A 16,000-nucleotide genomic window follows, 5' to 3' on the forward strand; every position below is an offset into this window, starting at 1 on the left:
CAGGGCCAGGCCCAGCCCAGGGCACAACCACCGCCTGGAATGCTGTTTGTCCGGAAGTTTCCATTTCCCACCGGCCGTGCTGTGGTTCCTTTGGCCTCTGAGTCTGTGGGACCCTCCGTGCAACCCCCCGCCCTGCGCCCCTGAGCTGCTCAGATTAGCATGTGGCCTTTGTGCATCCACAGTGGCAGTCCCCCGAGAAATACCTTCTGTGCTTAACCTCCGAGGGTTATTTTAAACTGGCCACTCTCCCCCGGGGGAGTGAGTCACCCACTGCCGGCTGGGGAGCAGGGAGCGTGTAATTAGATAAAGATGGCCCGACTCCAGTGGGGGGGGGGGGCTCGGCGGGCTCCGTGGGACCTCCTCGTGGCCTTTGTTCCTCAGGAGACTCAGAGCTGCGGAGAGGAGGGTGGGGGCACAGTTCAGCCTCTTCCAATCAAGGGTGCGGCGATCTCCCTGGCGTCCCCCCAGAGGCCTGCTCACCGGCTGGGCCGGCTAGTCCCCCACTCTCCACGGGCCCTTTGGTCTCAGGTGGCGGACTGGTGAGTGGGAGCAGCGCACGTTACAGTTTTCTCTCATGTTTTTCTTTTCTTTTTCAATTACAGTTGACATTCAGTGTTATTTTGTATTGGTTTCAGGCATACAGCATAGCAGTTAAACCAGTGGTTCTCAACCTTGGCTGCACATTAGAATCACCTGGGAATCTTTTAATTTTTTTTAATTTTTTTTTGGCGGGGAGGAGAGGGGGAGGAGATGGGAATCTTTTTAAAATCCTGATTTCTGGGCCTCATCCTCCGGAAATTCTGTGTCTTTGTTACGGGGTGGGGCCACAACATTAGTAACCAAGAAACAGAATTTCCGGAGGATGAGGCCCAGACATCAGGATTTTAAAAAGATGCCCAGGTGATTCTAATGTGCAGCGACGGTTGAGAACCACTGAGTTAGACAATCACAGCGTTTAGTGCCCCCCCCCCCCCATGTTTCCAGCACCCACCTGGCATGGTTATTACAATACGATTGATATATTTCCTGAGTTTCTTCTCATTTTAAAAAAATGTATTTTTATTGGTTTCAGAGGGGAAGGGAGAGGAGAGATAGAAACATCCATGATGAGAATCGTGGATCGGCTGCCTCCTGCACACCCCACACTGGGGATCGAGCCTGCAACCTGGACGTGTGCCCTGACCGGGAATCGAACCGTGACCTCCTGGTTCATAGTTCGATGCTCAACCCCTGAGCCACGCCTGCCGGGCTCCTCTCATTTTTAAGGAGGACGGTGGGGAGACCTGCCCCTTCCCCGGGGTACTATGAAAGGGCTGGGGGCCTGGTGTGAAGCCACCAGGAGAGGGGGCCCAGCAGGCTCTGAGCAGCTGTGCAACCAGCCACTGTTCACCGCTCACTGCCTGCGACCTCCCACTGCCTTCCCCTCGCTCCCCCGCCCCCCCTCCCCCCCGCCCCCCCATTTATGCAGCCTCTTCAATTCATTCATTACTTCCTGGTCCTCAGAGCTGGAGGGCCTTCAGGGGATGTTCCTGCAGAAACAAACTGTGATGCCATTCGCATCCGCTTGGGAAAGTCCAACCAGGGTCTCTCCACGGAACAGACTGGAAGGCCTTTCAGAGGCATGGCCTGCGTCCTGGGCCTGACAGCAGGGCCTAGGGAGGGCCTGAGGCTGCGCCCAGACTTCCCCTGTGACACTCAGCTCCTCCTAGCAGCCCCCGCCCCCCCTGACCCCAGAACCTCAGGGAGGAGGATGGCCCGCTGCTGTGTCCGCAGAGGGAGGTCGAGCGGGGCCATGTGCGCCCGCTGGAGCTGGGCCACCGGGCCAAGCGAGCACAGGCCCTGAGCCCTGGGAGCGGCCGCCTGGAATGGCCACCTCCCTCCTCCCCTCGAGTCCCGGCGGAGCCCGGAGCCCCGCATGGGCATCGGAGGTGGAGGCTGGGCCCAGCACACCCTCGGGTTCAGAGGAGCCAGCAGCCCTAACAATAGTTGGCTCCGGCGCCCGGGTTCCGGCCAAGAATCCCGGCTGGTCGCTGGCCGGCCGCTGGCGGGGAAGCGCGTGCCTTTCTCCTCGCAGAGCAGCCGGCAGACCTGGGCAGCGGCGTCTGGGGGGCCGCCACGCCCCCGTCTGCGAGTTTTCTATTTTGATAATTGGAGGCGAATGGCTGGTGGCCCCATTCAATCGGAATCCTGGCACAGGCCCAGCACAGAGGTGCCTCGGACGCCCCTTCCTGGGGAGGGGAGGGGGGAGTTATGAGGCTGGTTTGGCCCACATTCTCCGCCCCCCCCCCCCCCGAACGCCACCCCCAAAGGAGCCGTGGCCAGCTCAGTGCAGGACACTCGGACTAAGTCCCGTCCGCACCGCCCGTGGGTGCCCCTCCCGTCTCCCTGGCCTAGACAGTGGGCACTCTCACCCTAAGGGCTGGGGCGCTGCCTGGGGCTCAGGACAGGTTACTGTCCCTTAAAGGCACAGCCCCCCACGGTGAGGACCCACCCCATGAGAGCGCCCAGGCTTCTCACCCGTCTCTGTCGGCCTTGTTTCCAGGACCAGGCCCAAGGCCCGCAAGCAGGGCGTGAGCCCGGCGGACATGTACCGGTGGAAGCTCTCGTCGCACGAGCCCTGCAGCGCCACCTGCACCACAGGTACCGTCCGGGCTGCGGGCCGCCGGCCGCCCACTCGCTCAGAGCCCGGCGCGCCCGCATCGCTGACCTGGGAGGTCGTCTCCCGTGACGGGTTGGGGTGTGCTGCTCACTGCGGACCGCGGGCGAGGGGCGTGGGCCTCCTGGGCAGGATGCATGCCCCCCAAGTGCTCCTCCTCGTTGTCATTCGTAGAGCAGACGTCCTTTTGGTTAAAAGGAAGACATCTGGGCGGTGAGGCCCTCACGGCAAACCTAGGAGGGGAACAGACCCACGTGGTCTAGGACCCAGGGCCGGGTTCAAGTTCCAGGGCCGGGTTCAAGTTCCAGGGCCTCGTGCGGGGAGGAGGTGGGAGTGGGACTGAGACCCTTGGTGGCACCTGACAAGCGGGCACATGTAAGTGTTGAGCCGGGATTTGAACCCACATCTGTCTGCGCACTGGCTGGCCGCCCCCACATTGAGGCACGGGCCGCAGCCACCAGGGGCCGGGCTCCATCTGCGGCCAGCTCTGCCCCCTCCCCCGGGGGAGCTATGAGGCCAGGGCCTGCAGATGTGGCAGGGAGGCCCGAGTGCCACCTGACCCACACCTGGGACCGCAGAGTTGGGTTTGGAGAACAGCTGGGTCCTGCCCGGGCCCTCCCCTCAGCCGATGCCCCTGCGCTCTGGCCAGAGAGGAGGACCAGGCCAGCAGGTGTGGTCCACCTCCTGGGGCCGTGGTTGGCATCTCAGGACATGAGCCCGGGGGAAGAGCTGGCGAGGTGGCTTGCAGGGTTCGGAGGGGACACTGGTCCTTATGTTCGGCTCCTGGCTGGAATCTGGGGCCCTGCCTCCTGAGCAAGGCGGGGGGCACACTGTTTGTCCCCTGACACCAGAAGGGCCAAGCCAGGCTTTTTTTTTTTTAATCTTCACCTTAGGATATTTTTCTATTGATTTTTAGAGAGAGTGGAAGAGAGAGGGAAAGACAGAGAGAAATATCAATATGAGAGAAACACATCGATTGGTTGCCTTCTGCACGAGCCTTGACCAGGACCGGACCTGGGAGGAGCTGCAACCGAGGTAGGTGCCCTTGACCGGAATCAAACCCAGAACCCTTCGGTCCGCAGGCCGACGCTCTATCCACTGAGCCACACCGGCCAGGGCACAGGCCAGGCTTTGTGGGGCCAGTGAGCACTTGAGATGCACTGTCTGGTCGACCCCTGGCAAATGCTTACCCTCTGAGAGCCTGCGCTCTACCAGCAGAGCGGGCCGCACACCTATCCACGGGGGTCAGGGGGGTGGATGTGACGCGGGGGGGCCAGGTCCCTCGCCACCCCTCCCACACACTCTGCGCTTTGCGTCTGGCGCCCAGGACCGAGGCCGGCTCCTCCAAAGCCTCGTCTCACGGCACCGAGGCCGGGCCAGGTGCTGGGATGACGACCCTCCCGTGGCACGTGCTGCCTGACTGTCCGCGGCGTGATGGACGTGCAGCAGGCCTCGCTGGGGCCTCCCAGGCGGCCTCTGGGCAGTGAGGCGCATCTCCTGCCTCGCGGCTCAGCCACAGGCGCTGCCTCCTTTCCCTTAGAGACGCTCTGCTCTCCGCGGGGGTGGGAACGCGGGCGAGCCGGATGGTGCTCTTCCTCTGAGTCCCAATGATTTCAAAAGGTTCCTCAGTCCCTCGCATCCCCAGGACCCAGGGGTGGCGGGAGGGGAGACAGGGACCCCTAGCTCCATCCCCTCTGTTTCGTGGTCCCCGATTTCAAGGCACAGGTCCCTGTCTAGGAAGGTTTGAGAGGCACTGTGCTCAAGACTGTGGCATGAAGAGGGGGCCCCCAAGATTGGTACTCTGACTGTCCCGGCTTCTCGGGGATGCTCCCATTTTGGGGACGAGCAAGCTGAGGCCTGGGAAGTCTGACAGGATTCACGTCACCCCACCAGGGGGGACCAAGCTGGGACTCGAATTCCAGTCTCTCCTGTTGGAGACCTGCCGGGCCCCCCCTGGACGAGTGAATGAATAATCGGGCACTGGGCCAGGGTCTGCAGCTCCCCAGGCCGGGACTCCCTGGGCCCTGGAGCTGATGTCTGAGCCCTGGAGCAGTCCCAGCGGCCCTGGCCAGGGAGCCAGCCCCAACCCGCCCCGCCAGAGCCGGCTGCAGGCTGAGCAGCCCAGCGCGGGCAGAGGGGGCCAGTGCCTGCAGCCTGGCTGGTCCTCCACAGAAAGGAAAAGAATCCCGGGTGGGCTGTTTGCCAGGCTGGTTCATTCGATCCTGGGCTGGGGCTTGGAGGCGGGAGTGCTGGCCTTCAGCACCGCAGGGAAGGGAGGGGGAGGGGCTGGGTTCTCAGGTATGGGCACATTGCCTCCTCCTGGGGGACTGGCCACCCAGAGGGAGGGGTTCCACTTCTCCATCATTCAGAAAGACCTCCCTCTCTCTCTCTCTCTCTCTCTCTCTCTCTCTCTCTCTCTCTCACACACACACACACACACACACACACACACACACACACACACAGAGTAACAACGACAATAGCAAACCTACCCCCACCCAGGCTGTCACCAATGCTGACCGCCACCCTGAGTCATCCTGGCTCCTTGGCAGGGACCCACCACTGCTTGTGAGCGTGGCCTGTGTCCCAGCGGGTGCCAGGCATTGGTGCTGGGGAGAGGGACAGAGCAACAGAGGGTGGAGGCGGGTCAAGGAATTAGCAATATGAGGTGAGAGACGGCCCTTCATGGGCCGTCCTCTGGGATTTGCAGAGTCCAGGGGAGCCCAGAAAGGAATACACACACACAGCACTGGAGACAGAAGGTTCCGGGGGGAGTGTGATGGGTACTGGAACACGCCACAGGAGGGCAGGGATCTGAGGGCTAATATAATATCTGGGGAGGCTGGAAAAGGCTGGAATGGTTAGATTTCTATTCCATATTCATCCATCCATCCACCCATCCACCAACCTATCCATCCATCCATCCATCCATCCATCCACCAACCTATCCATCCATCCATCCATCCATCCACCGAACTATCCATCCATCCATCCATCCATCCATCCATCCATCCATCCATCCACCAACCTATCCATCCATCCATCCATCCATCCATCCACCAACCTATCCATCCATCCATCCATCCATCCATCCATCCACCAACCTATCCATCCATCCATCCATCCATCCATCCATGTATCCATCCACCAACCTATCCATCCATCCACCCACCCACCCACCTACCCACCAACCTACTCACCCAACAATCTATCCATCCATCTACTCACCCAACAACCTATCCATCCATCCATCCATCCATCTATCCACCAACTTATCCATCTGTCCACCAACCTATCCATCCATCTACTTACCCAACAACCTATCCATCCATCCATCCACCCACCAACTTATCCATCCATCCATCCACCAACCTATCCATCCGTCCACTTACCCAACAACCTATCCATCCATCCATCCATCCATCCATCCATCTATCCACCAACTTATCCATCTGTCCACCAACCTACCCATCCATCTACTTACCCAACAACCTATCCATCCATCCATCCATCCATCCACTCACCAACTTATCCATTCATCCATCCACCAACCTATCCATCCGTCCACTTACCCAACAACCTATCCATCATCCATCCATCCATCCATCCACCAACCTACTCACCCATTCACCCACCCACTCACCCATAGGTGGGTAGTTGTTGCATGAATGGAAATCAGTGACACCCGGCTGCCTGTGCCTTTATAGAGGCCACTTTGAGTTTATGCAAAGCCCAGGGTTTGTGACACATGAACTGGGTGCCCAGCCTGGGTGGGGGGAGGGGGGTACAGAGAGAAGAGGTCCGACCCTGGGACACAGGCAGAGAGAGCCGGATCCACAAAGCTGTCTTCGCTGAGCTCTCCTGTCATAGGTCTGTAAGCTGGAGACTGTCCTGTCGTCGCTGTAAACCAGGCGCTGGGCTCTGAGCAGCCAGGTGGTCTCCAGGTGCGCACCTGTGGCTCACAGGCCTTCCCCTTCCTGAACCCAGGGGTCATGTCCACCTACGCCACGTGCCTGCGCTACGACGGCATCCAGGTGGAGGACAACTTCTGCGACGCCCTGACCCGCCCGGAGCCGGTCCAGGAGTTCTGTGCTGGGAGGGAGTGCCAGCCCAGGTACCGCCCCAGAGCCCCCGCAGGGGGTGTGTTGGGTGGGGGCCTGGCTCTGCCCAGAGGAGCCGAGGAGTCCGAATCCTGCTCCTTCCAGGGGGCTCTGTGGGCGGGGCCGGTGGGGAGGGGCCGCACTGACCTGCCTGCCACAGCCCCCTGCGTCCGCAGTGTCCTGTCACAGTGCTTTGCACACAGTAGGTGCTCAGTCAGTGCCCTTCTCGGCAGCTGGAGAAACCTTTCTGAAGGTTACTCTGCCCCAGGTGACACCTGCCCAGGCTTCCTGGTGCGCCTGGGGCTTTGTGAGCCCGGAGGGATTATGCCTCAGATTCCCTGTGATGAGGGGGGGTCCCGTCCTTCTAGCCCCCAGGCCTCCTGTCCTGCCTCCTGGATGGTCAGAGATTGAGGCCTGGCCGTGCCCTCCTCCCAGCCACGCTCCTGGCGGGAGCTGGAGCAGGGCCCGGATGAGCCCGAGGTACCAGCCTGCTGTCACCCGTCAGTGTAGGACCAGCAGACTGGCCTTGTCCCTGACTCTGCCACACCCCCTTTTCTCCTGGTCTGCTCCCCACCCCTGGGGGTCTCTGCTCCCCACCCCTCGGGTCTCTGCTCCCCACCCCTCGGGGTCCCTGCTCCCACACACACGCCCCGCCCCACTCTCACGCATGGAGCCCCGCCCGCTCCCACACACCTAGCGGAAGGCCAGGTGGGTGAGAGCAGGTAGAGGCAGCCCCCAGGCAGGCCCAGCGCCCGCTCCAGGTGCCACCCGCACCCCACTTAAGTGTTTCCCCAGCTCGGGGTCCCCAGGCAGCAGCTCCACCGTGGGGCCTCGCCTGTGTCCTGTCTGGCTTGGCCCTTGCGGTTTGGGACCACGCAGGGAGCGAGCAGGGGGCGCATTTTCTCAGGGTGTGGGGTTGCACGGGGGGGGGGGGGGGGAGGAAGTTGGGGTCACCGAGGACCGCCCCTCCGCCAGGTGGGAGACCAGCAGCTGGAGCGAGTGCTCGCGCACCTGCGGCGAGGGCTACCAGTTCCGCATCGTGCGCTGCTGGAAGATGCTGTCGCCCGGCTTCGACAGCTCCGTGTACAGCGACCTGTGCGAGGCGGCCGACGCCGTGCGGCCCGAGGAGCGCAAGATCTGCAAGAACTCGGCCTGCGGGCCGCAGTGGGAGATGTCCGAGTGGTCCGAGGTGCGCGCAGGGACGGGCAGGGCTGTGTGCGCGTGGGAGGGGGGCTGTCTGCTTGGGGGGCTGTGTGCGTGGGAGGAGGGCTGTGTGCATGGGGGGCTGTCTGCGTGGGGAGGGGCTGTGTGCGTGGGAGGGGGCTGTCTGCGTGGGGGGCTGTGTGCGTGGGGGGGGCTGTGTGCGTGGGAGGGGGCTGTGTGCGTGGGTGTGTGTGCGTGGGAGGGGGGCTGTCTGCTTGGGGGGCTGTGTGCGTGGGAGGAGGGCTGTGTGCATGGGGGGCTGTCTGCGTGGGGAGGGGCTGTGTGCGTGGGAGGGGGCTGTCTGCGTGGGGGGCTGTGTGCATGGGGGGGCTGTGTGCGTAGGAGGGGTCTGTCTGTGTGGGGGGGCTGTCTGCGTGGGGAGGGGCTGTGTGCGTGGGGGGCTGTGTGCGTGGGGGGGACTGTATGCGTGGGGGGGCTGTGTGCGTGTAGGGGCGGGGCTGTGTGCGTGGGGGGGCTGTGTGCGTGTAGGGGCGGGGCTGTGTGCGTGGGGGGGGCTGTGTGCGTGTAGGGGCGGGGCTGTGTGCGTGGGGGGGCTGTGTGCGTGGAGGGGCGGGGCTGTGTGTGTGGTGGGGGCTGTGTGCGTGGGGGGGACTGTATGCGTTGGGGGGCTGTGTGCGTGTAGGGGCGGGGCTGTGTGCGTGGGGGGGCTGTGTGCGTGGAGGGGCGGGGCTGTGTGCGTGGTGGGGGCTGTGTGCGTGGGGGGCTGTGCGTGGGGGGGACTGTATGCGTTGGGGGGCTGTGTGCGTGGGGGGGCTGTGTGCGTGTAGGGGCGGGGCTGTGTGCGTGGTGGGGGCTGTGTGCGTGGGGGGCTGTGTGCGTGGAGGGGCGGGGCTGTGTGCGTGGTGGGGGCTGTGTGCGTGGGGGTGCTGTGTGCGTGGGGGGCTGTGTGCGTGGTGGGGGCTGTGTGCGTGGGGGTGCTGTGTGCGTGGGGGGCTGTGTGCGTGGAGGGGCGGGGCTGTGTGCGTGGTGGGGGCTGTGTGCGTGGGGGGCTGTGCGTGGGGGGGACTGTATGCGTTGGGGGGCTGTGTGCGTGGGGGGCTGTGTGCGTGTAGGGGCGGGGCTGTGTGCGTGGTGGGGGCTGTGTGCGTGGGGGGCTGTGTGCGTGGAGGGGCGGGGCTGTGTGCGTGGTGGGGGCTGTGTGCGTGGGGGTGCTGTGTGCGTGGGGGGCTGTGTGCGTGGTGGGGGCTGTGTGCGTGGGGGTGCTGTGTGCGTGGGGGGCTGTGTGCGTGGAGGGGCGGGGCTGTGTGCGTGGTGGGGGCTGCGTGCGTGGGGGGCTGTGTGCATGGGAGAGGCGGGGCGGGCGGGAACCGGGCATGGGCAGCAGGCAGTCCTGACCCACCCGCACCCGCTCCTCAGTGCCCGGCCAAGTGTGGGGAGCGCGGCGTGGTGACCAGGGACATCCGCTGCTCCGAGGACGAGAAGCTGTGCGACCCCAACACCAGGCCCAAGCGGGAGAAGGAGTGCGTGGGGCCGCCCTGCGACCGCCAGTGGACCGTCTCCGACTGGGGGCCGGTGAGGCCTGGGCCCGGGGAGGGCGCCTCCGGGCCGGCCAGGGTCCTGGCGCTTTGCCTGGCTGTGCCTCGGGCTCCCCACTTCTCTGGCGTGAGGATGTGGGGGAGGAACTGGCCTTTCTCCTCGTTATCAAGAAGAATCAAGGCCTTTATCCAAAACCAGGGCCCATGGCCGCCCCTTTTATAACCCGCCGCCTCCCCCCGAATGCCTGTCCTTGTCTCTGGTCGGGAGAAAGATGCCCGGGTGCTCCCTGGGGTGCCCGCTGGGTGCCGGGCACGCAGACGCCCACTTGGGGCGTGTAGGTGCGCTTTTCCGTGTGCTTTTCATCGAGCCCAGCGTTCTGTAATTAGAACGGAAAGTGTGATTTAACACGTGGTTACCCTGGCAACAGCGCCCCATGCTGGGGGGGGGGGGGGACAGTCCTCTCTCTGGGGTATGACGCCAGGGGCGGGAAGCGGCTGGGCCCTGATGCCGTCCCCGGGGTCCCCCTGCAGTGCAGCGGGAGCTGCGGCCCCGGCCGCATGATCAGACACGTGTACTGCAAGACCAGCGACGGGAGGGTGGTGCCCGAGTCGCAGTGCCAGATGGAGACCAAGCCGCTGGCCATCCACCCCTGCGGGGACAAGAACTGCCCTGCGCACTGGCTGGCCCAGGACTGGGAGCGGGTGAGCGCGCTGACCGCCTGGGGCCTGGGGCTGAGGGCACGGGCTGGGGGCACGGGCTGAGGGCACGGGCTGGGGGCACGGGCTGAGGGCACGGGCTGGGGGCACGGGCTGGGGGCACGGGCTGGGGGCACGGGCTGAGGGCACGGGCTGGGGGCACGGGCTGGGGGCACGGGCTGGGGGCACGGGCTGAGGGCACGGGCTGGGGGCACGGGCTGGGGGCACGGGCTGAGGGCACGGGCTGAGGGCACGGGCTGGGGGCACGGGCTGAGGGCCAGGTGGTCAAAGGAGGGCTTCCTTGTAGATGGTCACCCAGGGTTCACTAGACATTAATCTGAAGTGGGAAAGGGCAAAAAAGGTAGGAAAACTCCTTAAAACTTCCCAGTCTCAGCAGGCAAATGCTCCGCGATGTGTGCGGATTGTCTCCCCCCGCCTGCCCCCTGCGCCCCCCCCCCCCACAGGCCCCCACATTCCTCATGTAGGGAGAACTGGCCGCTTGCTTCTGGCCCACAGGTCCTTGTTCTCATGGCCAACTTCAGGGTCACAGCCTGCGGTGTCAGACCAGTTGCTCTCCACCAGCTGAGCTGTCTCAGGCGACTGCTAGGCGCCAAGTCATCTTGGGCCAAATGGTCATGAACCATTCTGTTTCAAAACAGCTGGTTTTCTGCTAAATTGCTTTTGATCGAACCCGTTTGGGGCCAAATGGTTGTCGACCAGAGTTCTCAGCCATTATGCCACCCACCTCAGCCTTTCACCCGATCGCTGTAGACTAAGCCATGACCACCGGAGCCGCCGGGCGGTGCTCAGGCCTCTGACCCCTCTGTTCCCTGGCCTCAGTGCAACACCACCTGCGGCCGAGGCGTGAAGAAGAGGCTGGTCCTGTGCATGGAGCTGACCAATGGGAAGCTGCAGACGCGCAGCGACCCCGAGTGCGGGCTGGCCACGAAGCCGCCCGAGGAGAGCATGTGCTTCGAGAGGCCCTGCTTCAAGTGGTACACCAGCCCGTGGTCTGAGGTGAGCACCCGCCCGCTCGCCCCTCTGAGGCCGCCCGGGGCCAGGCCCGAGGTCTGATCCTGTCTCGGTACCTCCTCTCCGGCACCAAGTGCCCCTCATGTCCCCCTTGTCAGCCGCCATCATGGCTTCTGTCTTCAGAAAGCTTCTCAACTCTGCCAAGTCAGCTGGCGCGAGAGCCGCCTCTTCCAGGAAGCCTTCTTGGATCTCACCTCTGGGATCCCTGCAACGCTGGGCCTGGGCCTTTCCTCGTCTGGGTCACTTCTGGCCTTGCATTGCAGCCTTTCGGTCATGCATTTCGCAACACTGTGCCTGACACTTGTCATGGAGCAGACAGAGGGCCCCTCAGGGCGTGTGGGCTGCGTCAGACAGCGCCCTGGCCCGGGACAGAGTCTAGGCAGGATGCAGGATCGGGGTGCAGAGGCGGTGGGACATGCGCACGGGGGCAGAGGGAAGCCAGAGGAAGGGCAGCAGCTCCTGATCCTGGGGGAGACGTCAGCCAGGGGGACTAGGAGGGGCTGGTGGCTGTGGAGATCAGGACATGTCAGGGTGCAAGGGGCCCCCCCGAAATGGCTGGGTTCGGCTGGGAGGCGAGGGTTGGAAGGGCAGCAGGTGTGGCTGGGCTAGGGCTTGGGGTCCCCAGAAGCCATGCTGAACCTGCACCTTGAAAAGGACATGGGCCTCAGCTGTGGGCGGGGAGGGCAGCTGTGGGCGGGGAGGGCACCTGTGGGCGGGGAGGGCCTGGGTTCCGTGCCCTCTCTCCCCGGTGCAGTGCTGTGCTGGGTGCCAACCCCGAAGGGAGGGGAGCCATGAACTTGAGGGGGGAGCCCAAAAGACAGCCTGGGTACGCTGGGGGCAGGGCACCCCTATATGCCCATGACAGTGATTGGGGGAGGGGTGCCTGGTGCGGGCAGTGGGTGTGGGAGGCTCGGTAAGAGCTTGCTCCTCCAGCTGCTTCACCCTCCGTGGGGACAGAGGAGTCGGTGCCGGAGGCTCCTCGGGGCGCCCACCACGGCTGGCTGTCCTCTGCGCTCCGTGCTGAGCCAAGCCGCGTGCGGGCATGGCGGGCGGCGCTCCCCGCTAAGTCCCAGACAGGCCTGGGTGACGTGGGTCCGCCGTGTGGGGGAGCGAGGGGAGCCGCACCTGCGGGCTGCTGGCAGGGGTGGTGGGGGTAACGGGTCAGCAGCTGTCCCTGGCGTTTGGTAGCTCCGCGGGGGTTTCCGAGGGCAACATCTGGACAGGGGGCCGCGGAGGGGGCTTGGGGAGGCCGTTCAGTTGGGCCACGGCAAACACGGCTCTTTACTGGAGTGGAGAGCGGTGCTCTGGGTCCTGGTCCCGCGTCCTGGGCATCGAGGGACCCGGGAAAGCGGGGCGGGGGGGATAGTTGAGAGAGGAGGCTCACCCCCTCCTGTGCACACCGGGAAACTGAGGCAGCACTGGGTGGGGCTGAGTACCGGTCTCCTGACTGCCAGCCATGCCCTTCCCTGCCCTCGTCACCCGAGCTCTGTGTGCGCCGCGTGAGCTGGGGCTCAGCAGCCGGTGGCGGTGGTGGGTCCCACGCCCTCTCTCCCCCGTCAGTGCACCAAGACCTGCGGGATGGGCGTGCGGATGCGCGACGTGAAATGCTACCAGGGCACCGACATCGTCCGAGGCTGCGACCCGCTGGTGAAACCCGTGGGCAGACTGGCCTGTGACCTGCAGCCCTGCCCCACGGAGCCCCCAGGTGAGGGCCGTGGGCTCCCCGAGAAGGGTGGGCAGAGCCAGGGCCGGGAATGTCGGCCGGGGGACCAGGCAGGAAGGGAGGCGCCCCCGGGGATGGCTGAGCCTGGCGGGAGGGGAGGGCAGGAGGGGCGGCAGGTGAGGCCTGACCGGTGTTCAGGGTCCCCAGGAGCCACGAGCGACCTGCACCTGGGCACAGCGTGGGCTCGGTAGGTGGGGGCAGCTGTGGGCAGGGCGGGGCCTCAGGGCTGGGCACGGCGAGGGGAGGGCGAGGGGCTGAACGTGTCTCTGGCTTGGGCACTGGGAAGGTGGACGAGCTGGGCTTCGAGGGGGCGCGGTGGGCCTCCCAGGGGTACTTTGGGGGTGAGGTCAGTGACTCCTCCAAGTCCTGGCCCCTGGACATCTCCCTTCCCCCTGCGCAGGTCAAACCACTTGTGGGGACCCGTGTCGGTCCTGGGACGGGGGGCAGGATTGGGTGGCAGAGAAATAGAGCCCGGGTGCCCGCCGTGGGCTGGGAGGCCTGATGCCCCCGAACCTGGAATGGGCACAGATGGGCCACCTGCCCACAGGTGCTCCGTCACCAGGGCCACCCTGTGCACACCTCATCCCCTCAGCTGGGGACGACGCGGGCGGGCGGGCGGAGTGGCGGTCCTATCCTGATGCCCATGCCCCCCACACGTCCCTTCCCCAGATGACAGCTGCCAGGACCAGCCAGGCACCAACTGTGCCCTGGCCATCAAGGTGAACCTGTGCGGCCACTGGTACTACAGCAAGGCATGCTGCCGCTCCTGCCGGCCCCCCCACTCCTAGGCGGCTGCCTGAGACCCCGCGCCCCACCTGGGGCCCCACGGACACTCCCTGCCGGGCACCCGGGCCGTGAAGATGTGAAACTGAGCCTCCGCTCTCCCCGGGAAGGAGAGCCGGCGCCGTGGGCCTCTCCGACAGCGCCCCGCGTGGGCCGTTGTTCCTAGGGCCTGAGCACCCAGCCCAGCACCCGGCTGCCCAGCGCCTGGGGCCCAGAGCCCAGAGGTGGAGGGGACCGGCCCTGCTGCCTCCCCTCCCCCCACCCTGAGCCTGCTCAGCCCTGGGAGGGCCCTGCCTGCCTCAGGGCGGGCGGAGGAGAGGGCAGGGCAGGCAGGAGGATGAGGGCCGCCTGGAATCTGCTCCTACGTAGATGACTCCTTCCGGAGGCACTTCCCCTCCCATCCCAGCACCCGCTGCCCCCCAGCCCAGCCCGTGCTCGGGGGGCCACCGCACTTTACACCCGGGAAGAGGCACCTCACAGCACACCTGTCCGCCCTCCGCCAGCACCTGCACGTTAATAAAGTGTCTATTTATGGTGGCACCGGGCTCGCAGTGGCTCTGAGTCCGGCCGGGCTGCCCAGCGCACCCAGGAGGGTTTGCTGAGGCCTTGGGACAGGGGACAGGGCTGGGCGCAGTGGCTCCCGGGGGTGACAGAAGGTGACAGGGTGGGGAGCCCACAGGCAGGAGAGTCAGGGGCACCAGGACTCGATGCTGGAGTCAGACTTGAGTCCAATTCTTGAGGCTGTTGATGGTGGGGACCAGGGGGTGGGAGATCTGGGGTGCCCGGAGGCGCCGAGTAAAACATGAGGGCCTGGAGGACCAGGGGAGCTGGGAGGGTCCTTGCAGGACGTGGCGGTGCTGGTGCTGGTGAGAACCCCATGATCTGAGCCTCGGGGAGAAGTGTCCGGCTCGGGATGTGCTGGGCGGAGCTGAGGGCTGAGGCAGGCGGTGGGCCACCCTGAGCCCTTGGGAGATGCCCATCAGGACTGTGACCTCCTAGAACGGTTACTTAATCTGGACTTGGGGTGAAGGGACCCTGGAGGGCTCCCTGGAGGAGGTGACATTTAGGCGGGTCCAACAGCAGGCGTGGCTCTCCCAGCGGAAAGGGTGGGGAGTGTGGAGGAGGAAGCAGCTGGCAAAGGCCTCGAGGGAGAGACGGAGGTGTCCGGGATACCGAAAGTCATGTGGGTACTGCAGCCAGGGGCTGGCACAGGTGCCCACCCGCCGCAGGACCGCAAGACTGCGCAGGCCCAGGTGGCAGGATAGCAAGTGGCTGCCTCCCGGGATGTGGGGCTGGCCTGTCCCCAAACTGGGGCCAGCGCAGGGGCCACACACAGTGCTGAGCGCGGCAAGATGGAGTGGCACTGAAGGCCCAGGGGCTGGGCCCGTTCAGGGTCACTGGCTTGTTTCCCGTGGAGGTGAGTCACCGTGACCCAGTGTCCTGCCACTGACCCCTGCCCTTCCCCCTCCTTCCCGCCCCATCTCCTCTCTCCTGTGTCCTCCTTCTGGCCAGCATTTATTGTGCGCCTGCTGTATGCCAGGCTGTGTGCCCAGGGCTTCACCGGCGCCACCCTTCACTCGTCCTAAAGGCGACCGCAGTCTGTGCAGCCGCCACCCTTCCGTGCTACAGCTCAGACTAAGGCCCAGGTGACCCCGCTGTCACCACGACCACGCTCCAGGAGCTCAGAGTCTAGGTCAATGGTCCCAGGCTTTCCAGATGGACACAGCCACCCGGGGAAACCCCAAAACGAGCGTGGCTTGCTGCAGCCGCCCCTCTGGGCGGAGCCCTGACCCCCGCGGCTGGACAGGAGAGGCCGGCTCCCCCACAGAGTTCCCGAGAGGGCGGGCTGGCCTGTCCCCGGCGCACGCGGGCGGCGGCGAGCTGTGCTGAAGTCGGGTTTATTGGCTTTCCGCTCCGCCCAGGGCCCCACAGCGGAGCCGAGGGGACACACGTGGGTGGTGCGTCTCATTCCACACTGGCCTCTGAATCCACGCAGAGGGCAGCCCACGAGGACAGAGGAAAACGGGACAGGACAGCACAGGAAGCGCCCCTGCTGGCCCCGCCCCCTCCCCCTCCCCCCCCAGCCCCCCCAAGCGAATGCATCGGAAACAAGGGTGTGGGGCTCCACAAAGGGAGGGGATGTGGGGGGCTCTGGGAAGTCTGGAGTGTCTGAGCTGAGGCAGGAGGAGAAGGGAAGAAGGGGGGAAAATCGAGAATGCTAAAAATAGTCTTGCCCGGCTGGTGTGGCTCAGTGGTTGAGCATCGACCTATGAACCAGGAGGTCACGTTTCGATTCCCGGTCAGGGCACAT

The 16,000-nt window shown here is 64.9% G+C and overlaps 1 protein-coding gene and 1 long non-coding RNA gene across 3 annotated transcripts in view; one reads left to right on the forward strand and one right to left on the reverse strand.

The window, feature by feature from the left end:
- ADAMTSL2 (ADAMTS like 2) overlaps window positions 1–13,851 on the forward strand; it is a 29,327-nt gene extending 15,476 nt beyond the window's left edge. Inside the window, exons 12-19 of the mRNA XM_081103308.1 lie at window positions 2,543–2,640; window positions 6,644–6,770; window positions 7,732–7,945; window positions 9,337–9,492; window positions 9,987–10,157; window positions 10,992–11,168; window positions 12,744–12,888; window positions 13,576–13,851. Of these exons, the coding sequence (XP_080959434.1) occupies window positions 2,543–2,640; window positions 6,644–6,770; window positions 7,732–7,945; window positions 9,337–9,492; window positions 9,987–10,157; window positions 10,992–11,168; window positions 12,744–12,888; window positions 13,576–13,694 (1,207 nt within the window). The 3' untranslated portion in view covers window positions 13,695–13,851. The remainder of the gene's footprint in view (window positions 1–2,542; window positions 2,641–6,643; window positions 6,771–7,731; window positions 7,946–9,336; window positions 9,493–9,986; window positions 10,158–10,991; window positions 11,169–12,743; window positions 12,889–13,575) is intronic.
- On the reverse strand, window positions 199–9,454 carry LOC308527891. Of its 2 annotated transcripts, none has more exons than XR_013996655.1 (3): window positions 7,768–8,080; window positions 2,708–2,889; window positions 199–2,228 (listed from the first exon to the last, which is right to left on the reverse strand). It is a non-coding gene; the product is annotated as an uncharacterized lncRNA (long non-coding RNA). The 2 variants fall into 2 exon arrangements; XR_013996656.1 differs by lacking the exon at window positions 199–2,228 and adding an exon at window positions 9,320–9,454 and having other exon boundaries at window positions 2,647–2,889; window positions 7,768–7,908.
- Window positions 13,852–16,000: the final 2,149 nt, after the last annotated feature.

This window comes from Myotis nattereri (assembly GCF_964212035.1).
Source record: "Myotis nattereri genome assembly, chromosome: 12".
Taxonomy (NCBI): domain Eukaryota; kingdom Metazoa; phylum Chordata; class Mammalia; order Chiroptera; family Vespertilionidae; genus Myotis; species Myotis nattereri.